The sequence below is a fragment of the Sebastes umbrosus genome, chromosome 3 (assembly GCF_015220745.1).
Source record: "Sebastes umbrosus isolate fSebUmb1 chromosome 3, fSebUmb1.pri, whole genome shotgun sequence".
Taxonomy (NCBI): domain Eukaryota; kingdom Metazoa; phylum Chordata; class Actinopteri; order Perciformes; family Sebastidae; genus Sebastes; species Sebastes umbrosus.
Genome location: NC_051271.1, coordinates 18,595,318 through 18,615,976, shown reverse-complemented (window position 1 = coordinate 18,615,976; position 20,659 = coordinate 18,595,318). Strand labels below are relative to the sequence as shown.

General features: G+C 40.2%; 1 protein-coding gene across 1 annotated transcript; it reads right to left on the bottom strand.

Annotated features, from left to right (window-relative positions):
• Positions 1 to 4,255: 4,255 nt before the first annotated feature.
• Positions 4,256 to 19,719, bottom strand: si:ch211-14k19.8 (mucin-5AC). The gene is made up of 11 exons (XM_037765367.1): positions 19,275 to 19,719; positions 16,384 to 16,740; positions 13,430 to 15,313; positions 13,254 to 13,342; positions 12,771 to 12,829; positions 11,418 to 11,581; positions 9,108 to 9,273; positions 8,815 to 9,006; positions 6,464 to 6,685; positions 4,706 to 4,865; positions 4,256 to 4,614 (listed from the first exon to the last, which is right to left on the bottom strand). Exons 1-11 carry the CDS (start codon positions 19,315 to 19,317, stop codon positions 4,540 to 4,542), a joined length of 3,411 nt encoding a protein of 1,136 aa, XP_037621295.1. The 5' UTR covers positions 19,318 to 19,719; the 3' UTR covers positions 4,256 to 4,539.
• Positions 19,720 to 20,659: the final 940 nt, after the last annotated feature.

The following is a 20,659-nucleotide window of genomic DNA, read 5'->3' as shown; positions in this document are numbered from 1 at the left end:
GGTGTGTAATATCCGCAACGCAGCTACATTTAGTAACAAAATGAAAAACTGTTAGGCCTTAGGCAATTATTACTCACGGTTTTGCACACACCCATATGTGAGAAAAGGCTTGGGTGTCTCTAACCTGAAATACATGTTTAGATGTTAAATTGATCTTAGGGCTGTCAAAGTCAACACGATAGTAATCCATTAAGGCAACTTGCGACTTTTAGGTTGTAGAGGGCTCAGTTTTAAAGCTAGAGTGAAGATACTGGCATCATATGAGACTAGAAAACCTATGGAAACCATGTCATACTAGCTTATCGCGAAGGAGGCTAAATAACGCTCCAAACTGACACTAAATGTTGTAGAGGAAAACCTGTCATGGCCATTTTCAAAGGGGTCTCTTGACCTCTGACCTCAAGATATGTGAATGAAAATGGGAAACCCACGAGTCTCCCCTTTACAGACATGCCCACTTTATGATAATCACATGCAGTTTGGGACAAGTCATAGTCAAGTCAGCACATTGACTGTTTGCCACCTTATGATTTGAGCATATTTTTTATGCTAAATGCAGTACCAGTGAGGGTTTCTGGACAATATTTGTCATTGTTTTGTGTTGTTAATTGATTTCCATTAATAAATATATACATACATTTGTATAAAGCAAGCATATTTGCCCACTCCCATGTTGATAAGAGTATTAAATACTTGTCAAATCTCCCTTTAAGGTACATTTTGAATAGATACAAAAATGTGCGATTAATTTGCGATTAACTATGAACAATCATGCGATTAATCGCGATTAAATATTTCAATCGATTGACGGACCTAACTTATTGTTATGATAACATACTTGGAAGCCATCGTGCAAAGCTCATGTTATAAATTGACTAGAGAACTTAAAGTGGGTGGGTCGGGGTGCTGTTTTAACTCAATAAGGGCACCGGACAAAGACTCATAAACCTACAGGAGGAATTCTCACTGGCTCTATGTGTTCCTAATAAGGATATATGAGAGCTGGTTCACTAAAGGAGACAGGAAGTAGGTTTCACAGTGCTTCACTTCTACAGATGCACGCAGGAAGTGACCACACAGACCTACAAACACACCCAAAAGCCCATCGGTCACCCAGTAAGGAGCAGCTAAGGATAACATAGAGGGGGGTTGAATGAGCTGATCAGCTTTTCAGAGTGGCATTATCCTGCCAGAGACTCAACACACACACACACACACACACACACCAAGTATAGACCCAGGGCAGGACAACCATCCCTTTAAGAGTTCCTTTGGATGAGGTCCATATAAGGAGATATTGGAGCTAGTCACATGGGGGGGAAGAATGCACTCCGCAGGTCATGTGACCAGTCTGAGGAAATGAATGAATCTCCCTTTTTAAGGCTGTGTATGTGAATGTGCATGTTGCTTTAGGTTTGATTTCTGTACCCTGAGATTTACGTAGAAAGTGAGATGTCAAAAAACATTTTTATTTTTTGAACTTTGCACTCACCAACTCCCCCCTAACAGATATTTCTCAATATTCCCTTCATCTCTTATCTTTCCTCATGCCATTTCATAACTCGGTGGCGTGCGTGACTCATGCATGCATTACAACACACACACTCACACACACACACAGATGTAGACACTCCCTGCATTGCTCACTCACACAGTCAGAGAAATTCATAGGCCTGCTCTTGGCTCTGACTAAGACCGTATATGGAAAAAGCTAGCAGGTAGCTTCTGACCACTTCTCACTCATCCCTATCTACTAGCGCGCTCTCTCTCTCCCTTAAACACACATTCACCCTCTTCCTTTATTCACCACACTTCCTCTCTCCCCGAATCAATCACTCCCTTTATTCCCCTTTCCCAGGACAGGGACAATTATAGGAGTGCAATGCAGTGTACATATTTGCCTGTTTCACTCTCTCTACCAGTCTCTTCCAGTCATTTATGGCATCACATTCCAGCTGAGGTTCATACACAGCACTGAGAGGAGGTGTGGCTTGTGTGTGCTTGTGTGTGTGTGTGTGTGTGTGTGTGTGTGCGTGCTCGAGTGAAACAGAGAGAGGATGTGAAATATTCTGTGAAATGTAATATTACAAGATACAAATTTCTACATAAAAATCCAAGTGAACACAAGACAAGTGAACACATCACACCAATTCTCAGGTCTCTGCACCGGCCTTCAGTTACTACTACTTTACAGTGGTTTCAGCCAAAATACACTCCTGACTGTCTTTAACCAAATCATAGACAGTCACTGTTCTTCTGATTTGGAGGACCTGACAGTTAAATCAAAGAACGTAGTGTATATTGCTAAGAAGTGAAAGTCAATTCTACGTTCCATTGCAAAGCCAGCGCCCAGCAGCAGACCTACGCCGCCGCCATTTTGGACTGTAATCGAGTCGACTACCATACTGACGCCAGTTAAACGTCCACCCAGAAAGTGCAGCACAAAATTAAAACTAAATTATTTCTATTCTATTTTCATAATTTGAATGTCTCCACTGAAATGGCCAATTTACAGAGTCTCTTTATATGGACTCATTGGTGTTTACAGCCCAAAATTGCGCCATCTCTTTGTCAAAAGAAGCCCCAGAGTTTTACATCTATGCTTCTATAGTCTTTGGTTAAATTGCAGGCTTATTAACCTTTTAATTAAGGTTTAATTAACAATTAAGGTCCAATTAATTAACAGCTGTTTACATTATATTATATTTATTGATGTATTTTATGTCGTAGAACAAAATGTTAAAATCTCTTAATCTTGTGTTAACCACAGGCCATCTAACTAAAAATCCATTCAAAAAAACCATTGACTTCCAGATGAGGGAACCGGAAGTACTAAAATACTAACTCATTACTGGGTTTTAGGACTCATTCCTGTAGCACTCTATTCCTTTGTAAATTTTTACTCCCATATTTATTCATCACTTGTGTAGAGCTAATACAACTCAGCAACATGCAATACCTGCAGTGCAATATCTTACTTTTTTATAGGTCAAGCAAATACACATTTTCTATGTATTTTTTACTGTTCTTTATTTTGTATTACTGTTTAATATATGTGTGCACGGTCAGGATTGCTTTTTAATTTTGTTGTACTCTGTGCAATGACAATAAAGGAATTCTATTCTATTCTGGTTTCAGCCAAAATAGTCTTTAGTAGTCTTTAACCATATAGTTCTCGGTCTCTCAGCTAATCAGTTGTCTGATAACCATTTCCAAGCTAAACATGGAGAAGCAACTTTTAGTTGCTATGCACCCCAGAGCTTGAACCATGGCCAGATTAGAGGCAGAAAACTTGATTTGGGTTCCAAATAAAGTCTTAAAACTAGATTTTGACACCACAAGATTACAGTAATAATATGGAATCCACCTTAATTGATAGTGTGCTTGTACTGTGCAAATTCTTAAACTAATTTGTGATTAATCAAATTAAATAACGACTGTCTGGGGCCCTATAGGGCAGTTACCTACTTTGCCCAGCTGGTAATCCAGTTTTGCCTGGAACAAACCAGAATATATTTTGGAAGGATAAGGAGTAATTAATCCCATATTTTTGTATGTCTTAATTTGTGTTTTAATGGTTTATGCTGTGCTTTCTGTAAAATGTGTTAAAGAGACAGTGTGTATGATTTGGCAACATCTAGTGGTGTGGTTGCAGATTGCAACCAACTGAGTACCCCTCCGCTCACTCCTCACTTTCCAAGACTGTCAGAGGCCATCCTTACTATAATAACACTACTTTAGGAGCAATAGAAGTCAGACGGCGACTGGCTGTACCACGGTTTTGCACTCTGCGGCTCATGTTACCGCAGTTTGACAAGCATGTCGGAGAACTACGGTGGTCTTCAGGTAACGTAAAAACACGAAAGGCTCTCTCTAGAGCCAGTGTTTGGTTTGTCTGTTCTGGGCTACTGTAGAAACATGGCAGACTCCGTGAAGAGGACCCGCTCCCTATGTAGATATGAAGGGCTCATTCTCAGCTAACGAAATCACAATGATTCTCAGTTTCAGGTGATTATACACTAATGAAAACATAGTTATGAATATTATATTATATTTCTGCTAATAGATCTCCTGAAATGTTACACACTGTTCCTTTAATGCATTATGTAAATCATTTACACTGCCTTTGTGTATGTAAAATTTGTATGTACTTGTGCTACATAAATAAACTGTCCCTGCTAAATGGTGACCTCAGAGTGGAAAGCTCAGTATGGACATTTTTAACTGCCAAAAGCAAAAAAATAGAATACATTTATTCTTGCCCTGAGTAAGATTTATGTTTATTGAAGCATTACGTAAGACTCTGCACCATAGACATTTCTTTACATCTCATCAGAGGGAGCTTATAAGAAACAGATTGTAGATTCAAACTGGAAAATGTAGCAACAATCTTACAAAAATATACACTTATATACACATTTACACTTATTGTTTTATAGTTTTTTTATCAACAAAACAAGAACATTTGAGGACTACAATGAAAACATGAGCTGCAAATACCAGTGTCAATTATCCAGTGTTGATTCTTCTTTATGTGTATCAAGCAGTCCAGCTCTTCCCCAGGTCCACCAGCTCCATGCCTTCACAGTAGGACCGTGGCCTCGACACCCTCACCTGGTTTCACAGGGAAACAACACGTGATGGAACCGGATATATATCTCTCTCTGTCTCTCACACACAAACACACACACAGTCAAACACTCACTGTGGGCGTCCTGTGGGAAGCCAGTTGCTGCAGAAGTGGAAAAGGAGTCCACTGAATGGGTTCCACAGGCCAGCTACAGACAGAGAGGTCACTGGCTTTACCCGAGTCCAACACACCATCCCCCATGCTCATCTCGCTTCCCCTCCAACCGTACTGAGAGCTACAGGGAATACAGAGAGCCAAGGGATTATTTACACAGACATCGTCTCTACACTTTATGTGCGAATGTATGTCAATACTTACAGACATAGTTTTTTGTTAAGAAAAAGTTAGGGGAACTATAAGGAATAAAAAGAAGAAAGGGCCAGAAACGTAGTTTTATTCACTGATATTGGATGTTAACGATTTTTTCACTTCATTTAAACTTTTATTTAATTTTACACATTTATTCAGCTGTAGTTAAGGGATTAATTGTCAATATTTTAACTACAGTCAAATCACAAATCCAATCAATGATACACATATTGTTATGTTATGCGTTACGTTTAATGTCACTAATCTGCATTCATTCAGTTGTTGTGTTTTAACCATTTATTTTAGTTTTACCCATAGACTGTTCTTAAAGATGGACGAAATGAAACTCCCAAAAGTGAAGCAAAAACATCTGGTTTGCCCCCTGGTGGCTGGCTGCAATATAGGTCATAAGTCCCGCCCCCTCCACGTCAATGGATGGGCCACGGGCCAAACTAAAAAGTCAAAGTACACGTCAAATATCTTTTTCCCAAAGATGGTTTCTGTCATTTTAGGTAGTTCTTATCACACTGATGTATGTTCAAGTGTTAAGTTTCCTGAAAAGTTTGGTTTTATTTAGTTGTTTGATGCTATAAAAAATTGGTGAGACATCATGATTAACAGCTGTGAGTCTCACGCTGACAAGCTGTGGCCGTGTTCGGCTCGTGATTGGTTCGGGGGGGTGACCTCGATACCGCGGCTCCAGCCCCCCGATCATTACTGCACAGACTCTGGCTCCAAATGACGGCAGTATATATCCAGGATATTTTGGCTTCACTTCTGTACAGTGGGAGGAAGTGGAGACGCATCGTCCATCTTTATATATTGCTCCTAGAGTAGTGTTATTATGGTATGGATGGCCTCTGAGTGAGGCGAACGGCGTTACCACGGTTTCGCACTCGGCGGCTCACGTTACCTCAGTCTTGGAAAGGGAGGATTGAGCGGAGGGGTACTCAGCTGGTTGCAATATACAACCACACTACTAGATGCCGCCAAATCCTTCACACCATACCTTTAAGTAAAAGTGTTCACACATGCGATTTTAAAGCGTGATCAGTTTTTCTGTTTGAGTGATGTTTAATTGCAGATGGTGTGTAAGTTTGGTTTGTAGATCTATTTTCTGCTTGGTTGCTCAACAGACCCCAACGTAACATTTCCTTGGAAGCAAAAGTAGATAGTTAGCTGGATGGATGTTTTCAAAACCAGCCTGTTTAGATAGAAATCTTGTTGTGTTTACCATCAGCAGGCTAAGTCTTATTGCGTGATGGCTGCACTGGGCTTTTGTAAAGGAGCTCCAGGTAACAGGTTGTAAGCATGTATCGTAATATTCTTAGTTGTCATTTAAATCTGATGTTGCTTCATATGGTGTACACTTGACAGTCGGATTATATCGTATGCATACTGTGTAGTATGTAATTCATGTTTAGATTGAGGAGTACAGAGACATTTGCTCCCTTCATAATCAATAACACTCTGCATATGAACCTTTCATGTGTAATATGGACTTGTGTGTGTGTGTGTGTGTACCTGTGAGGGTAGATTGTATTGATGCGTGTCCCGTGGCTGGGGCAGGTGGAGGCCAGCGACAGCGTGTCGTCGTGGTAACAGCAGGGACGGTCGAGCGCCCGCAGGTGCAGTAACTCATCAGAGCGTGTAAAGGCGGGATTATCTAGTGAGTCTGCTGATCCGGCCCACGAACGCAACCAGAACCGTCCTGACAGCTCATCAAAATGGTTGAACCTGCGATAGCTGCACACACACACACACACACACACACACACACACACACACAACAAACCATAATATGTGTATATACTGTATATTCACAGGGTACAATATTTACTCTATCTGCTTCAATTTAGTAAGAATACATATTTTTTTTACATATATTTTTTTCCCCATTTTATGCCAGTTTTGAAAGCCTCACTCTCTGCTCTGAGAGTCCAACTTTCTCTGGACAGGATGCTCTCTCCCTGCTGTTAATGAGACACTCTGGATTTAAGGCTTAACTTCAGGCTGAACTTTCTCTGTCTGTGTCTCATCCTATATTAGAAGTTAATCTCAGCAATTGGATGAAACTACAGCATCTCAGTTAAGGGGGATAAAACTCTTCCCTCTTGTAGTCCCCTTCCAGATTTCTCCAGACTACGTTTGGAAGATTACCCATAGGTCATAACATATGTATATACAGTATATATATACTGTATACATATATGATGTAGTGAAGTTTATCTTGCATAAATTGCAAATGTGAGTAGGCCTACCTTTGAAAATGGTTCAGAAAAATACTTTGAGGTGAAATTTTGATTAATTAATTAATATTTCTTTATTATTGCTGTTGTTGTTGTTGTTGTAATTATCATTATTTATGTATTTATTCTTATTAAAATTGTACTTATTATATTTTGTAATTTATTATCTTTTTTATTTTATCATTTGTATGTATTTATTTTTTATTTTATCATTATTATTATTATTATTATTATTATTATTATTATTATTATTATTATTACTACTATCATCATTATTATTATTATTATTATTATTATTACTACTATCATCATTATTATTATTATTATTATTATTATTACTACTATCATCATTATTATTATTATTATTATTATTATTATTATTATTATTATTATTAATATTAATATTATTATTACTATCATTTTTTGTCCTCCCTCGTTTTTGAATACTTTGTTTTCAATTTACAGCTACTATCTGTTATTATATGTACATATTATTTTATTTGTTATGGTTTAGGTTTTTGTAGTCATTTTTCTTAAGGAAACAATAAAAAGAATAATTTAAAAAAAAAAAAGGGTGAAATTGTGGAAGTGAGTGAGGTCTGAAGTCATGAGTAATAACACATTTTATCCCCTTGTGGTCCCCAACAGACTTGACGTGATGACAGTGAACGTGTAGGCATGACTGAAGTTTGCTAGGGGCTGTCAGCAAGTCCAGGCTGTGGACATTTGGATTCAGTCACACAGTCTACAGCACAGTCTTCATCAGTATGTGGTTCGGCAGCCAGACTATGACACCTAGTGGACGTTACTGTAACTACAATTACTGTTTGTGCAGTTATGCCCATCTCAGAGTCAGGACACATGATCTCCCCCAAGGTGTCCATTGTTTTATTGCCATGTGTCACACTAATCCGAGTCGTTTGGAGTCATGTGAAGTCATTAATTATTATGTTTACCAAAGGTGTGGGTGTTAAGGTGTGGGTGTTAACGTGTGTTATTTTAAGGACTGTTCACCCCAAAGTTATAATAGTTTGAATTTTCAATTAGTTTTATTTTATTTTAATTTTAACTTTTTTATTTCATTTTAGTTTTTAGCATTTGCTAGTTTCAGTTTTTCAGAAAGGTTTAGTTTTTGTAGGGTCAGCTATAATGTCTCAGAAGTATGTAGCTACATATACATCCAAAACTCATGGTTGGACAACTGTGTAGGAATTGCCATAATGTTTAATGTTTAATCTTTGCACTACTTAGTGAAGCAATTGTGGCATATTAGCGCCATCTCCTTGAAGGTCAAGTCTGTTCAGTTTCTGTGGTTCAATGTCATTCATTGAAACATAGAAACTGCAATTCATGCGGTCTCTTTTTTTTTCTGTAGTGATATATTATATCTAAAAAAAAACTAAAACTGAAATCAATTTACGTAATTTTTTATTATATTAGTTTTTTATCCTTTTATTTAATTTTTTTCTTAAAGGATATCCTTTTACTAGACACATCCTCTAAATGTCTAATTGTTTACACATCATATGTCATGTACAGGGTATCAGGGTGGTATCTGTGAATTCGGTGTATTCATATTTGTATTGCAGGTTGTATGTTAGGTGTAATTTTAAGTGTGAGTCCTACCTGCTCCGAGTCTGATCTACTTTGGCCTGGATCAGAATGGCTCGGTAGCGTCGCACTGCCACGAGGGCCAAAACGCCAATCACTGTCACCATGATGAGTAAGATGGCAAGACATGCGCCCACGAGCCGCGCTCGAGTCATCCTCACGTCACACCTCTGACCCATGTACCAGAAGTCCTCTCCTACCAGGCAGCTAATACACAAACAAAAACACGCTCACATGCACAGAACTTCCCAGGATGGACGGATGGATACAACATTAGTGTTTGTGTTAGTGCCTCCGTGTGGTCTTACCGGCAAACAGGAAGAGTGCCCGGGTGATGAGTACAGATACCGTGGTGGTGGCAGTAGTCAAAGTGGCAGACAGAAGAACAGCTATAGTTTGAAGAGCCAGGCTGGAACACACACTTGTATCCTGCTGGACACTGTAGTAACCAGTCACACACATCACCCTGCAGACCTGGAGGGAAGACGTGATTTTGTGAAAATTCAAATATGCTTGTTTTATGTTCCTTTAGATGAATTCATCAAACAGATAAATGACAGTGGCAATGGCACCAGGGCCGCCACTAGAGGGGACTGAGAGGTGCCACATAGGCGCACCACATTTGATAAAACTGTGCTTTCAGTAACGGGAAGTAAATATTGGAAAGGCTCACCACGTGCAATAAGGGAGTGCCCTACATATTCCACTTTTCAGACCCATCTAAAACAATGGCTTAAGGCAAACCAGAACTGTGATCATCAATTTTAACTTGTTGCACAATGTATTTTGTCTTTTCTACTTGGGTATTGTGGATTTGTATCCGTATATTGGCGCTTGTTTTTGTTACCTGCCTACGGAGTACGGATGTAAATTAGCATTCTCGCTAACTCTGGCATGTTTACATCTTGTATTCTATACAGATGTTCATTAATGTGCTCTGTTCCTATCAAATAAACAAATAAGTAAATTAAATGTTCATCATAATGATGGAACATGTTAGCCAGTCCAACAGTGCGTCTCATTTATGTTTTTTAAAAATAGTTTCTGGACAATGGAGCTCTGTTGCACAGAGGAATAAGATATATCAGGCGTTGGGTACACAGACGATACTTGTTAGCTGGATACATTTTGTTGTTGGTTTTTTGTTTATTTTAAGGGGTTTGCTGACTGTAAAATACAATATTACCAGCATTACCCTTAAAATGTGTCTGCTTGAATACCTTGCAAAATAATTAGCAAATAAAATGACATATAGGTTTTGGATATTTAGTGTAATTTAGTGAATTTCTTTACATGCAGAGTTGGCCGACTTGTTTATACTGTCTTATTTGATTCTCTGCAAACAAGAATCCCTATTGCCCCAATTAATCTGCCAACAGATTACGCCTGTCAATTTAATTCATCCAACAGCAAACATGCACTTGTGCCGTTGTGAATTTGTGCAGATGGCAAACACCAGAAGTAAAAGGAGTACAGTGAGATGATTACATGCCGCAGTAACAAGTTTAATATCTGTGTAAGCCAGACCTCATAACTGGATTTTGAGCTTAATTGAGTCAATCTAACTGAGTTAAATGTTTAAACGAGTCTGTCTGTAACTGGGTTAATTAAGTAAGCAGGTTAAGAATGGAATTCCCCCTGAGGTAAATGTAGCCACTGTGGTTGATGCTAATCTGGCAGTTTAAGGACTTTTTGTGCCTTTATTATAGAGTCAACAGTAAAGAGATGACAGGAAGTGAGGGGAGAGAGGAGGAAAACGACATGAAACAAAAAGTCTTAGGCCGGTTCGCCTTAAAGGGTAACTTTGGTATTTTTCAACCTAGACCCTATTTTCTCATGTTTTTGTGTCTAATAGTGACAACGATTTCGGAAACTGGTCCAGTATTGAGGGAGACTGTAGACGGCAGCTGCTCACAGGCTGTAATATGGTGCTGTTGGGGCAAGCTGGCAACGTCATTTACGTCCACTGAAAGTGCTTGTTTTTGCCATGACAGGCTCTGATTGTTATTATAAGTGTCTGACATTATGGAGTTTGTTGTGTTGGAGTACAGAAAGCGTAGCTTAGTGTTATCTAAAAGACGTTCAATGTCATGGCTAAATATTTAGATGATTTCAACAATGTGGATGAGGTCTCGATGGCCACCTGTATTTATTTGAGCCAGAGTATCCGGATATTCATATTTTACTACAACAAGACTTCTCCTTGAGCGGGACTTGGACACAATAACAAACAGACTGGATCAAGAGAAAGGTCAGAAAAACATTTTATTTCTCTGTAGGGTCCTTTCTATAATGTTGTCAGACACTTATAATAACAAATTGAGCCTGTCAGTGGCAAAAACAAACACTTTTAGTGAACATAATGTTACATTGACGCTGCTCACTTGCCCTCGCAGCTCATTTCGCGGCTGCTGGTTACAGCGTTATCCCTCAATACTTGACCAATTTCAGAAATTGTTGTCCTCATTAGTTACTTAGACACAAAAACATGGGAAAATAGTGTCAGGTTGAAAAATACAGAGGTTACCCTTTAAACCACTAGACCACCAGGGCACCTGAAAAATTAGTCATCTTCGGTCAGCTGTTCATAGGTGAGCATTTCTACCTACTAGGCTTACCTCCCAGTGTGATGTTGGTGATCTTGGATGATCTGAAGCTCCTCCCGTCACAAACAGCCTGAGCTAGTCCCGTTCGTTCCAACAGTGATGTGGGTCCAGTCATGCTGAGCCACTGCAGAGCCCCGCTGGTTTTAAACTCCACCAGACTCTGCACTGCATGGCCACTAAAACAACAGCACATCCACCTGTTGTAGCTCTCTGCACACAACCTTCTGCAATGTAATCCTCTCATGTGTTACCACTATATTCAGCCAGGCATCAAATTTTCTAAAAAAAAAACCTGTCCATTTTTGAAAAACCCAGGTTATTTAACAACACTTAGTGCTGTTCTGAAGGTATATCTGAACGGCAGATAGTAACTAGTAAATAGCTGAAAGACATAGTGAAGCATTCAGCAGCTAAATACTTCCCTCCTCAGGAGTTAGAGGAGACCACAGGGGAGCTAAAAGGAGAATGAACATTCGATTAAAGAGGACCTATTATGCTTATTTTCAGGTTTGGGTTTCTATTAGAACATGTTTACATGCTTTAATGTTCAAAAACACTTTATTGCTGCTGCACCTCTTTTCACCCTAAGTCTGAAACGCTCTGATTAGTCAGCTGGCCCACTCTGTTGTGATTTGTTTGTTTGTTGTCAACCAAACCAAACTCTACGGACTCCGCTCCAGCTCCACTCTAACTAGCTTTGTTTGAGGGCGTGCCAAACTAGTCGCTAGGCAGGTACTATGCAAATGTGTTACTTGGTGACCTCACCACGTTATGGAAGAAAAGGCGGGACTTCAAATGAGGCGTTTCAGGCAGTTCAGGATCAGTGTTTCTGTAGGGGAGAGTAACTCCCTTTGGAGTGGACTTTGGGCTTTGTAACTTTGCAGACCTTTTAAAGGCCCTGACACACCAAGCCGTCGGACAGTTTGGGGCCGTCGGTGATCGTCCGTCAGCCTAGTTTTTTCGGTGTGTCCTGCACCATCGGCTCTAGTCTGCCCATGTCGGAGCTTTTTCGGCCAATTCAGCATGTTGAATCGGCGGCGCCCGTCTGAGAGAGAAATCACTCTGATTGGTGGTTTAGCTTAAACGAATCAGTGCACGAGAAGAGACACGAAAGTGAGGAAAACAAGCCAGCGAGTAAAGTCAAGAGGAAAAACACAGAAGGCTCTTCTCCTTTTTCATCTTCAATATAATTAAATAAATGTGCTTAAATAAGCAACTATTTGCCAATAACAACTTTATAAATGTGTTAAAATGTCAATTTTGTGTTTAAACCATGTTCTTGAATTTAATGGTAATACATAAGAGACACAAACTGGGGCTAAATGAAGCTTGGCTACAGTACAAATGTACTCTATGAGACCTCACCTGCTCCAGACTCCCAGCAGCCTGCTGAACCCCGGAGCCTTCTGAAGGTACGGCTCCACCTGAAAGAAACAGGAAGTGACAACTTTGTAGCAGCTACTAGATCAGTGGTTTTCATAGTCTGAGGCCGTAGACCTCCCCTCAGACAAAGCTTGGAAAACGTATAAAATGTCAGAAAATGGTGAAAATTGACAATCAGAATTTCCCAAAGCCCAAGATGATGTCCTAAAATGTCTTGTTTTGTCCTCAACTCAAAGATATTCAGTGTACTGTCATATACTGTATATATATATCTATATATGAAGCGCTTTGAGTGGTCGGAAGACTAGAAAAGCGCTATATAAATGCAAGTCCATTTACCATTTAGATATAGATATAGCTTTTATTTAGCTTCAGTTCAACTGAAAATATTTTTCACTGCTTGTTTTCGTTTTCGTTTCAGTTTCAGTTTACTATAATAACCCTGGTGTGTGCATAATCTCTCACCCAGGCAGCGGTGTCTTCCTCCAAACCAGAAGAAGAAGCCGACCTGGACTCTTCTACAATGATCTGCAGCAGCAGCTCAACTCTCTCTTCTGGGCAAAGAACAAGAACATAACTCCATTACAACAGACCTGAACACACCAACCTATCATTTAACTACACACAAACATGTACAATACCTCTGATGGCGGCTGGTTGGTCTGGCACGACGTAGAACTTGGGTGTCTGAGTAGTCGTGGAGCTCCAAGTGGAGGTTAAAACAGACGGTGTGAGTGTCTTGTGCGAAGTTGTCCATGTCGGAGCTCCAGCTGTGGGAGACTGTGTAGTTGTGCTGCTGGGAAACCACTGCCAAGACTCATCATCTATTTCTTCTACTTCTCTATCTCCATGTCCATAATCTGGTTTTGCAGTTGTGAGTGAGATTAGAGACGTCTGTGCAGTAGTAACATAGTCGTGGGTCTGTTTCTTTGTTACTGGGACATTAGTAGAAGATGGCAAAGGCAGAGGGTTCTGTGTATGAGGTGTGGGGGAAGATGCTGATTTGATTGTTGACGTTTGTGAGGGTGTAGGCGTGATTTTGTGGTCGATGAGGGGTGTGGCGGATTCAGTGGTAGTGGAGGTCAAAGGCAGGGGTGTGTTAGTTAAATGTGTTTGGAGTGACGGTGTGGATGAGTGTGAGGATGTACTGGATGACAGAAGAGGAACAGGAGTCGGTGAGGGTGAGTTGTCATGTAAGAGTGTGTAAGTGGGACGCGGTGTGTACGTTTCGGTGTCAGTAGTGGTTCCTGTGGGAGACGAGTCCTGGACTACATCTCCCAACGTCAGAGCCGCTCTGGGTGTAGAAGAAGAACCCGTGAAACTCAATGTCTGGTCATCAACTTCGGTGACATCAGGCGAGGAGGAGATGGTGTTCGCAAAATGTCTGTGTGTTGCCGTTTGTGTCTCTTCTTGGGAGGATGTGTCGGGAGGTGGCGAGTTTGTGCTTTGCGGCGTGTTTGTTTGACTCTGTGTGGAAGAAGCGAAAGACGTGTGAAGCGTCTCCGTGTTTTCAAATTTATCGGAGGACTCAGGAGTTTGACTGGTAACATCTGATGCAGCTGATACAGATGAGTCAGTTTGACTAATGTTTGGATGAAATGAAGCAGCCTCCACTGTGATGTGGGTGGTTGATAAATAAGTCTCGCTGGGGCCCTGTGAGGCTGATGATGATGATGATGATGATGATGATGATGAGGATGATGATGAGGATGATGATGGCGCAGTGGGTTCAGCATCAGTGTGTGCGCTGCTTGACCCATCCTGCTGGGGTTCGGTAGCTGCTTTTAAAGGATCAGAGGTGACGGCAGAGGTCAGATCAGAGTCTGTGCTTCGCTGGCTCCTCCAGGAAGGGGGTACTTTCTTTCCAGGTGCCCCACTAACAGCTCCACCACGTGGGATTAGGATGGTGCCACTCTCCCAGGTTGTCCGGGAAGGAAGCTCAAGGGGAGAAGAGCTGGAGCTGGGTTGAGCTTGTGTGGTTATGGATAGTTTAGATTTCTGAGTGGCTGTATATTTGTCTGTGCCAAGCAAGGTGTTGGAGCTACTGGCTGCTGCTTGTGTCAGCGCCATGTGGGTTTGCGGGAGCTCGTTGCTTGATGTTATTTCTGTGTGAAATAGTGCGTCTGTGCTGAGCGTTTGCTGAAAATACGGGCGTGTTCTCTCTTCGGCAGACATTTTGCCATCAGCGAGGTGAGCAGCTCCAGATGTATCCGCTCCATTGTTTGGCTCTTCCTCAGGAAGAGGGAGAGTTTCGCTATCGGCTGTCCCAGCCACAGTGAGTCCCTGCAGGGGTGAGGTGGGGCGCAGCAGCCCCTGGTCCTGAGAGGAGGGACTAGACGCAGACTGAGTCCCTGAACTCCTCTCCAGACCCTTGTAGAGGCGACCTCTGCCCCCTTCTGTCCCACTCGACACCTCTTGACCAACAGGAGCTGTGCTTGTAAAGCTGGTTCCTGTCTGAGACCAACGTGAGAGGTCTGAATGTGGGCTGGTGTGGTCCGCCGAGGAATTCCTCTCATCTTCCTGGACTGGATGACCAGGAACAAACAGAAAAACAGAGAGGGAGAGGGTGAGGAGAGACAGAGTGGAAACCACAACATAACATATCTCTGCCTCTTACACCACAGTGAGTGAGATAAGAACTTTCCGACGGACAGATTTACAGCTCACAGCAGTTTGAACAACATTTCCACAATATTATTCTATCGACTTTTATCTATAGATTTTTAACATTTTGTTGTTGTCATTTTTAGTTTTAATCTTTTTATTCTTTATTTATTATTATTTTTATTTTTATTTTTTCTATGTGCACTTTGGGCTGCATCTTTGTATGAAAGGTGGTAAATAAATAAATAAATAAGTAAAATAGAGTTATAAAGTTGTTAATGTTAGAAAACCGTTGCCTGGTGTAAAATTACTGTAAGTATAATTAGGACAATGTACTTAAAGTATTAAAAATAAAAGTACTGAATGCAGAAAAATAAAAAATAAAATAGATTTAAATAATTAAAAAAGGAACTAATCCTCACATTTGTGAAGCTGAAAACATATTTTTTTGTGTAATTTTGCACAAAAAATGACTTAAACCATTAGCAAAATAGTTGCCAATTAATTTTCTGTCGATTAACTAATTCATTAATCGACTAATCATTTCAGCTGTATTTGTATATATTGTTGGTAGTTTAATTTTAGGGCTGTCAATCTATTAAAATATTTAATTGTGATTAATCGCAACTGAATCAGACATTTTTTATCTGTTCAACATGTACCTTAAAGGGAGATTTGTCAAGTATCTAATACTCTTATCAACATGGGAGTGGGCAAATATGCTTGCTTTATGCAAATGTATAATATTGGAAATCAATTAACAACACAAAACATTGACAAATATTGTCCAGAAACAATGTTTCCACATCGTACAGCCAAAGTAACCATTCTTCTACTGTAAACAACGAAATAAGCTAATAAGCAGCTCTAAAACAAGTCTGATCCAGATGTTATTACGACAATTAGATCAAACTCTCGTGATCAGGGTGCAGGAAACTGGGCCATCTTGACCCAATAAATTAAACTAGATAATTGAGTCATGGTTTCTCACCATAATAGAACAGCTGAACTTCATTTGAGGAGCGTCCTGCTCCTGTCCAAGTGAAGGTGGCTTTGTTTCCATCACAGCGGGACAGCAGAACCGTCCCCCCGCTCTCCAGGACCTTCTGACCTTCCTCGTTCAAAACACAGCGCACTGATACGCTCGAACCACCCTCCAACCATACTGGCTTTAAAAGAACCGTCCGACCCAGAGGAACACCTATCGTCCAAGTGCAAATCACGGAGTTGAGTGTGTTGTTGGCGTCAGTAGAAAGTCCAGGTAAAGTGAGGTTGATGTGACCAGAAGGCTCTTTGTCCAGGCTGACATTTCCTCCACAGTGGTGGTGCAGTAAGGCCAGTGTTTTATCTGAGGAAAGAAACAAAAGATATGCTGGTAAAGAAGGCATCACTTTGGCATACATCTCTTGACCTCTGTGTGAAAACTAACTCATTTATTATGGAGATAAGCTGTTGGCAGATCAACCAAAGGAGTAATCAGTTGTTTTGGTTTTAGTCGACTACCTCGGTGGATTGCGCCCTCCGAGTTGGGAGTGAGTCTTTGCCCCAAGCGAGGGAGGTCAAGTATCTCGAGGTCTTGTTCATGAGTGAGGGTAAAATGGAGGGTAAATGGAGCCGGAAGGCAAAGCTCTCGATTTATCAGTCCATCTATGTTCCAACCCTCACCTATGGTCATGAGCTTTTGGTAGTGATCGAAAGAATGAGATCGCAGATACAAGAAGCCGAAATGAGCTTCCTTCGTAGGGCGGCTGGGCTCAGCCTTAGAGATAGGCTGAGGCGCTCAGACCTCCGGAGGGAGCTCGGAGTAGAGCCGCTGCTCCTTCGCGTTGCAAGGGGCCAGCTGGGGTGGTTCAGGCATCTGGTCAGTATGCCTCCTGGACGCCTCCGTTTGGAGGTTTTTGGAGGTCCCGAGGTAGACCCAGAACACGCTGGAGAGATTATATATCTCGTCTATCCTGGGAACGCCTCGGGGTCCCCCAGGAAGAGCTGGAAAACGTTGCTGGGGAGGGGGACGTCTGGAATAACCTGCTAGGATTAGCGGAAGAAAACGGATGGATGGATGGATGGATGGATGGATGGATGGATGGATGGTCGACTGAGATTTCTTTAGTCGATTAGTCCATGCTTTTTTCATGCTTAATGACTTATTTCCAAAGAATTTATGAGCACATCTCTGGTAAACACAAGATTTAAAGTGGTGCTTTTGTGTGATTCTTTGCGGAGAAACTCAGTTTTACAGATTTGTCGATAATCAACTAATTGATTAGTCAACAAAATCGTTTGGATGCACCAATCCGGCTTTTTTAGTCCCAATACCGATAGCGATAGCTGGGCTTAGCTGGGCTTTGGGTATCGGCCGATGCCGAGTACTGATCCGATACCAGTGTTTAATCAATAAGTTGTATGCCTCACTGTGTGGAAGTGACTGGGATCATTCTTTTATGTGTAAGGCAACATCAGGCCTGACTTAAACATTGCTTTTCTAACTTTGTTATTTATTATTAAAATAATAAATTGTGTACCAGCAACTTGGTAAAAAATCTTCAAAATTAACAGGAATTCAAGTGTAAACCGTTTTAATGCAGCAACGAATTGGTCAAAACTTAAACAGGAATTAAAATGCTAGTATATAATGTATATAGCATATAAACATAGAGATTAATTGAATAGATCGGCCCCATTGTCACCGATACTCGATCCAGCTGTTTGAGTCAGTATCGGCCGATATCCGGTATCGGTGCATCCCTAAAAATCGTATGAGTGTTAGTCGACTAAGAATTTCTTTGGTTGAGGACAGTCACAGTATTTTATTGAAGGATTTTTGAGGCAAGAAAAGTAAAAGCAAAAATAAGAAAAATTAGTGAAAATTTGAGAAACGAAAAAAATTGATTTTGTATAAAATATATCACAGATATTTTCCCCTTGTTTCTGATCCCTTTACTCATCTGATGACCCTTTGATTTGGGTCTGATGCTTGAAGGTTACCACAACTCTACAGAAACCTACACCTATTTCATACTGATGTAAGGTGAAGTTACTAAACCTTACACTGACAGCAAAGCAGCACTAAAGTGAGTCAATATAAAAGTGGCTGAAAATGAAACAACAGTTTCAGCTAAAATAAAGTGTGTCCAATACAAAGTCCAGTGATAACTACAAGGCTACATAATCATATCTACAGCACATTTCCTTCCTTACCTGTTGTGATAATAAACACAGTATTTTATTGAAGGATTTTTGAGGCAAGAAAAGTAAAAGCAAAAAATAAGAGAAATTAGTGAAAATTTGAGAAACAAAAAAAAAACTTAATTTTTTATAAAATATATTACAGATATTTCCCCCTTGTTTCTTAAACCTTTACTCATCTGATGACCCCTTTGATTTGGGTCTGGGCTTGAAGGTTACCACAACTCTACAGAAACATACTACACCTATTTCCTACTGACAACAAAGCAGCACTATAGTATTTATTTATTTAAAAAGGATCCCCATTAGCTGATACCAATGGCACCAGCTAGTCTTCCTGGGGTCCGAAATCATGTACATTAATTTATCACATACATACTATATACAACATCATACATGTGTTACACCAATAACACTCATATTTTCAAACATATATAAATTTCACATTCATACACATCTTCCACAATTTTTTTGTTTAGCCTCAAGGCCCATCATCAGGGAAAAGGATCAAAAGAAAAACCATACATAATGAACACTATTAGTATAGTAGTATTAGTACTATAGAGTAAATCTAAAAGTAGCTTAAAATGAAACAACAGTTTCAGTTAAAAAAGTGTGTCCAATACAAAGTATTTTATTATATTATATAGTATAGTATTATAGCAAAAGGCTACATAATCAGATCTATTTCCTTACCTGTTGTGATAATAAGAAGCAACAGGCAGGCGTGGAGCTGCATTTCCAATCCTCAGACATTTCAGTGTCGGAGACCCTTTTAATCCCAAATCCATATACAGATTGTTCAGATTTACAGTATCTGTGCGTTATGATGATGACGAGCAAACCAAAGTAAAGCAAAAGCGAGAAATGACCTCCAGTTTTCTCCTGCGAGCAACAGAAAACGGAGAAGAGGCGTCAGACCAGAAAACTTTCCTTCTCCATCATTTCCTCCTGACGGAAACCGCTGTGCTGTCAGGGGGCAGTCAGCTCAATGAGTTACACGTGTGTGTGGGACGGTGTGTCCTGTGTACTGTGGGACGGACAGACAGACTACAGGCCTCCAGGCTGTTCACTGAGCTCGTTTTGTTTGAATCAATCCGTATTTTCCAGAGATGAGAGAGGAGGAATCCAGCGGTCGCTGCAGGAGCTGGTTTTTACGCACGTACTTAAACGCAACACAGGAAACCTTTACCACAGGAGGTCTGAAGACATGAAGACATGAGACAGGAAGGGTCATTAGTGCTTTACATTATTAACACCCCACTGTGTTAATACCTCACAATGTAGATTCTGTGAGGAGGAAGAGGAGTCAGACATTCATTTATTTTGGTATTGTAAGGAAGTTGCATTATTTTGGATTAAAGTTTATTTATTTATTTATTTAAAAAAGGATCTGATACCAATTGCACCAGCTAGTCTTCCTGTGGTCCGAAATCAAGTACATTAATTTATCACATACATACTATATACAACATCATATATGTGTTACACTAATAACATTCAAATTTTCCAAACATGTATAAATTTCACATTCATACACATCTTCCACAACCATTTAGACCTCAAGGCCCATCATCAGGGAAAAGGAACAAAAGAAAAACCATACATAACCAACACTGGACTATCGATCAGCTGTTTAAGTAATGTATTCTTAGATGGTATTTGAATGAGGATTTGTTAGAGGATTGACGGATGTAAAGAGGGCAGCTATTCCAATGATTGATGGCACGATAAATGACTGTCTTTTTTAAGGCATTAGATTTTGGGTGAGGTAACATGATTTGGCCATCTCCTGCTGTTCTACTGAAATGACTGTGAACATCCCTACTTTTGGTAACTTGACTGTATAAGAACTCGGGTTTAGTAGAATATATGCTGTTACTAAAGAATGTCGCTGTGCTTAAGGCGAGTCTTTTCTCTACTGGTAACCATGACAGTTTATGATGCATGCTGTCTGTGTGAAAAGTTGAAAAGTGGATCTCAGTCTATAAATCAAATTTCTATAGTTGTCCTTTATCTATTATGTTTGGTGATTTAAGGGATGATGAAAAAGGAAAAGACCTGAACAACATCATCATTAT

Bases quoted from the DNA above. Each gene is read 5' to 3' on its own strand.
- si:ch211-14k19.8 (XM_037765367.1), bottom strand. From the start codon at position 19,317: ATGCAGCTCCACGCCTGCCTGTTGCTTCTTATTATCACAACAG. The intron at 16,741-19,274 runs GTAAGGAAATAG...TTCTTTCCTCAG, and splicing joins GCTTCTTATTATCACAACAG to ATAAAACACTGGCCTTACTG. The intron at 11,582-12,770 runs GTGAGGTCTCAT...CTGTTGTTTTAG, and splicing joins CTGCTGGGAGTCTGGAGCAG to TGGCCATGCAGTGCAGAGTC.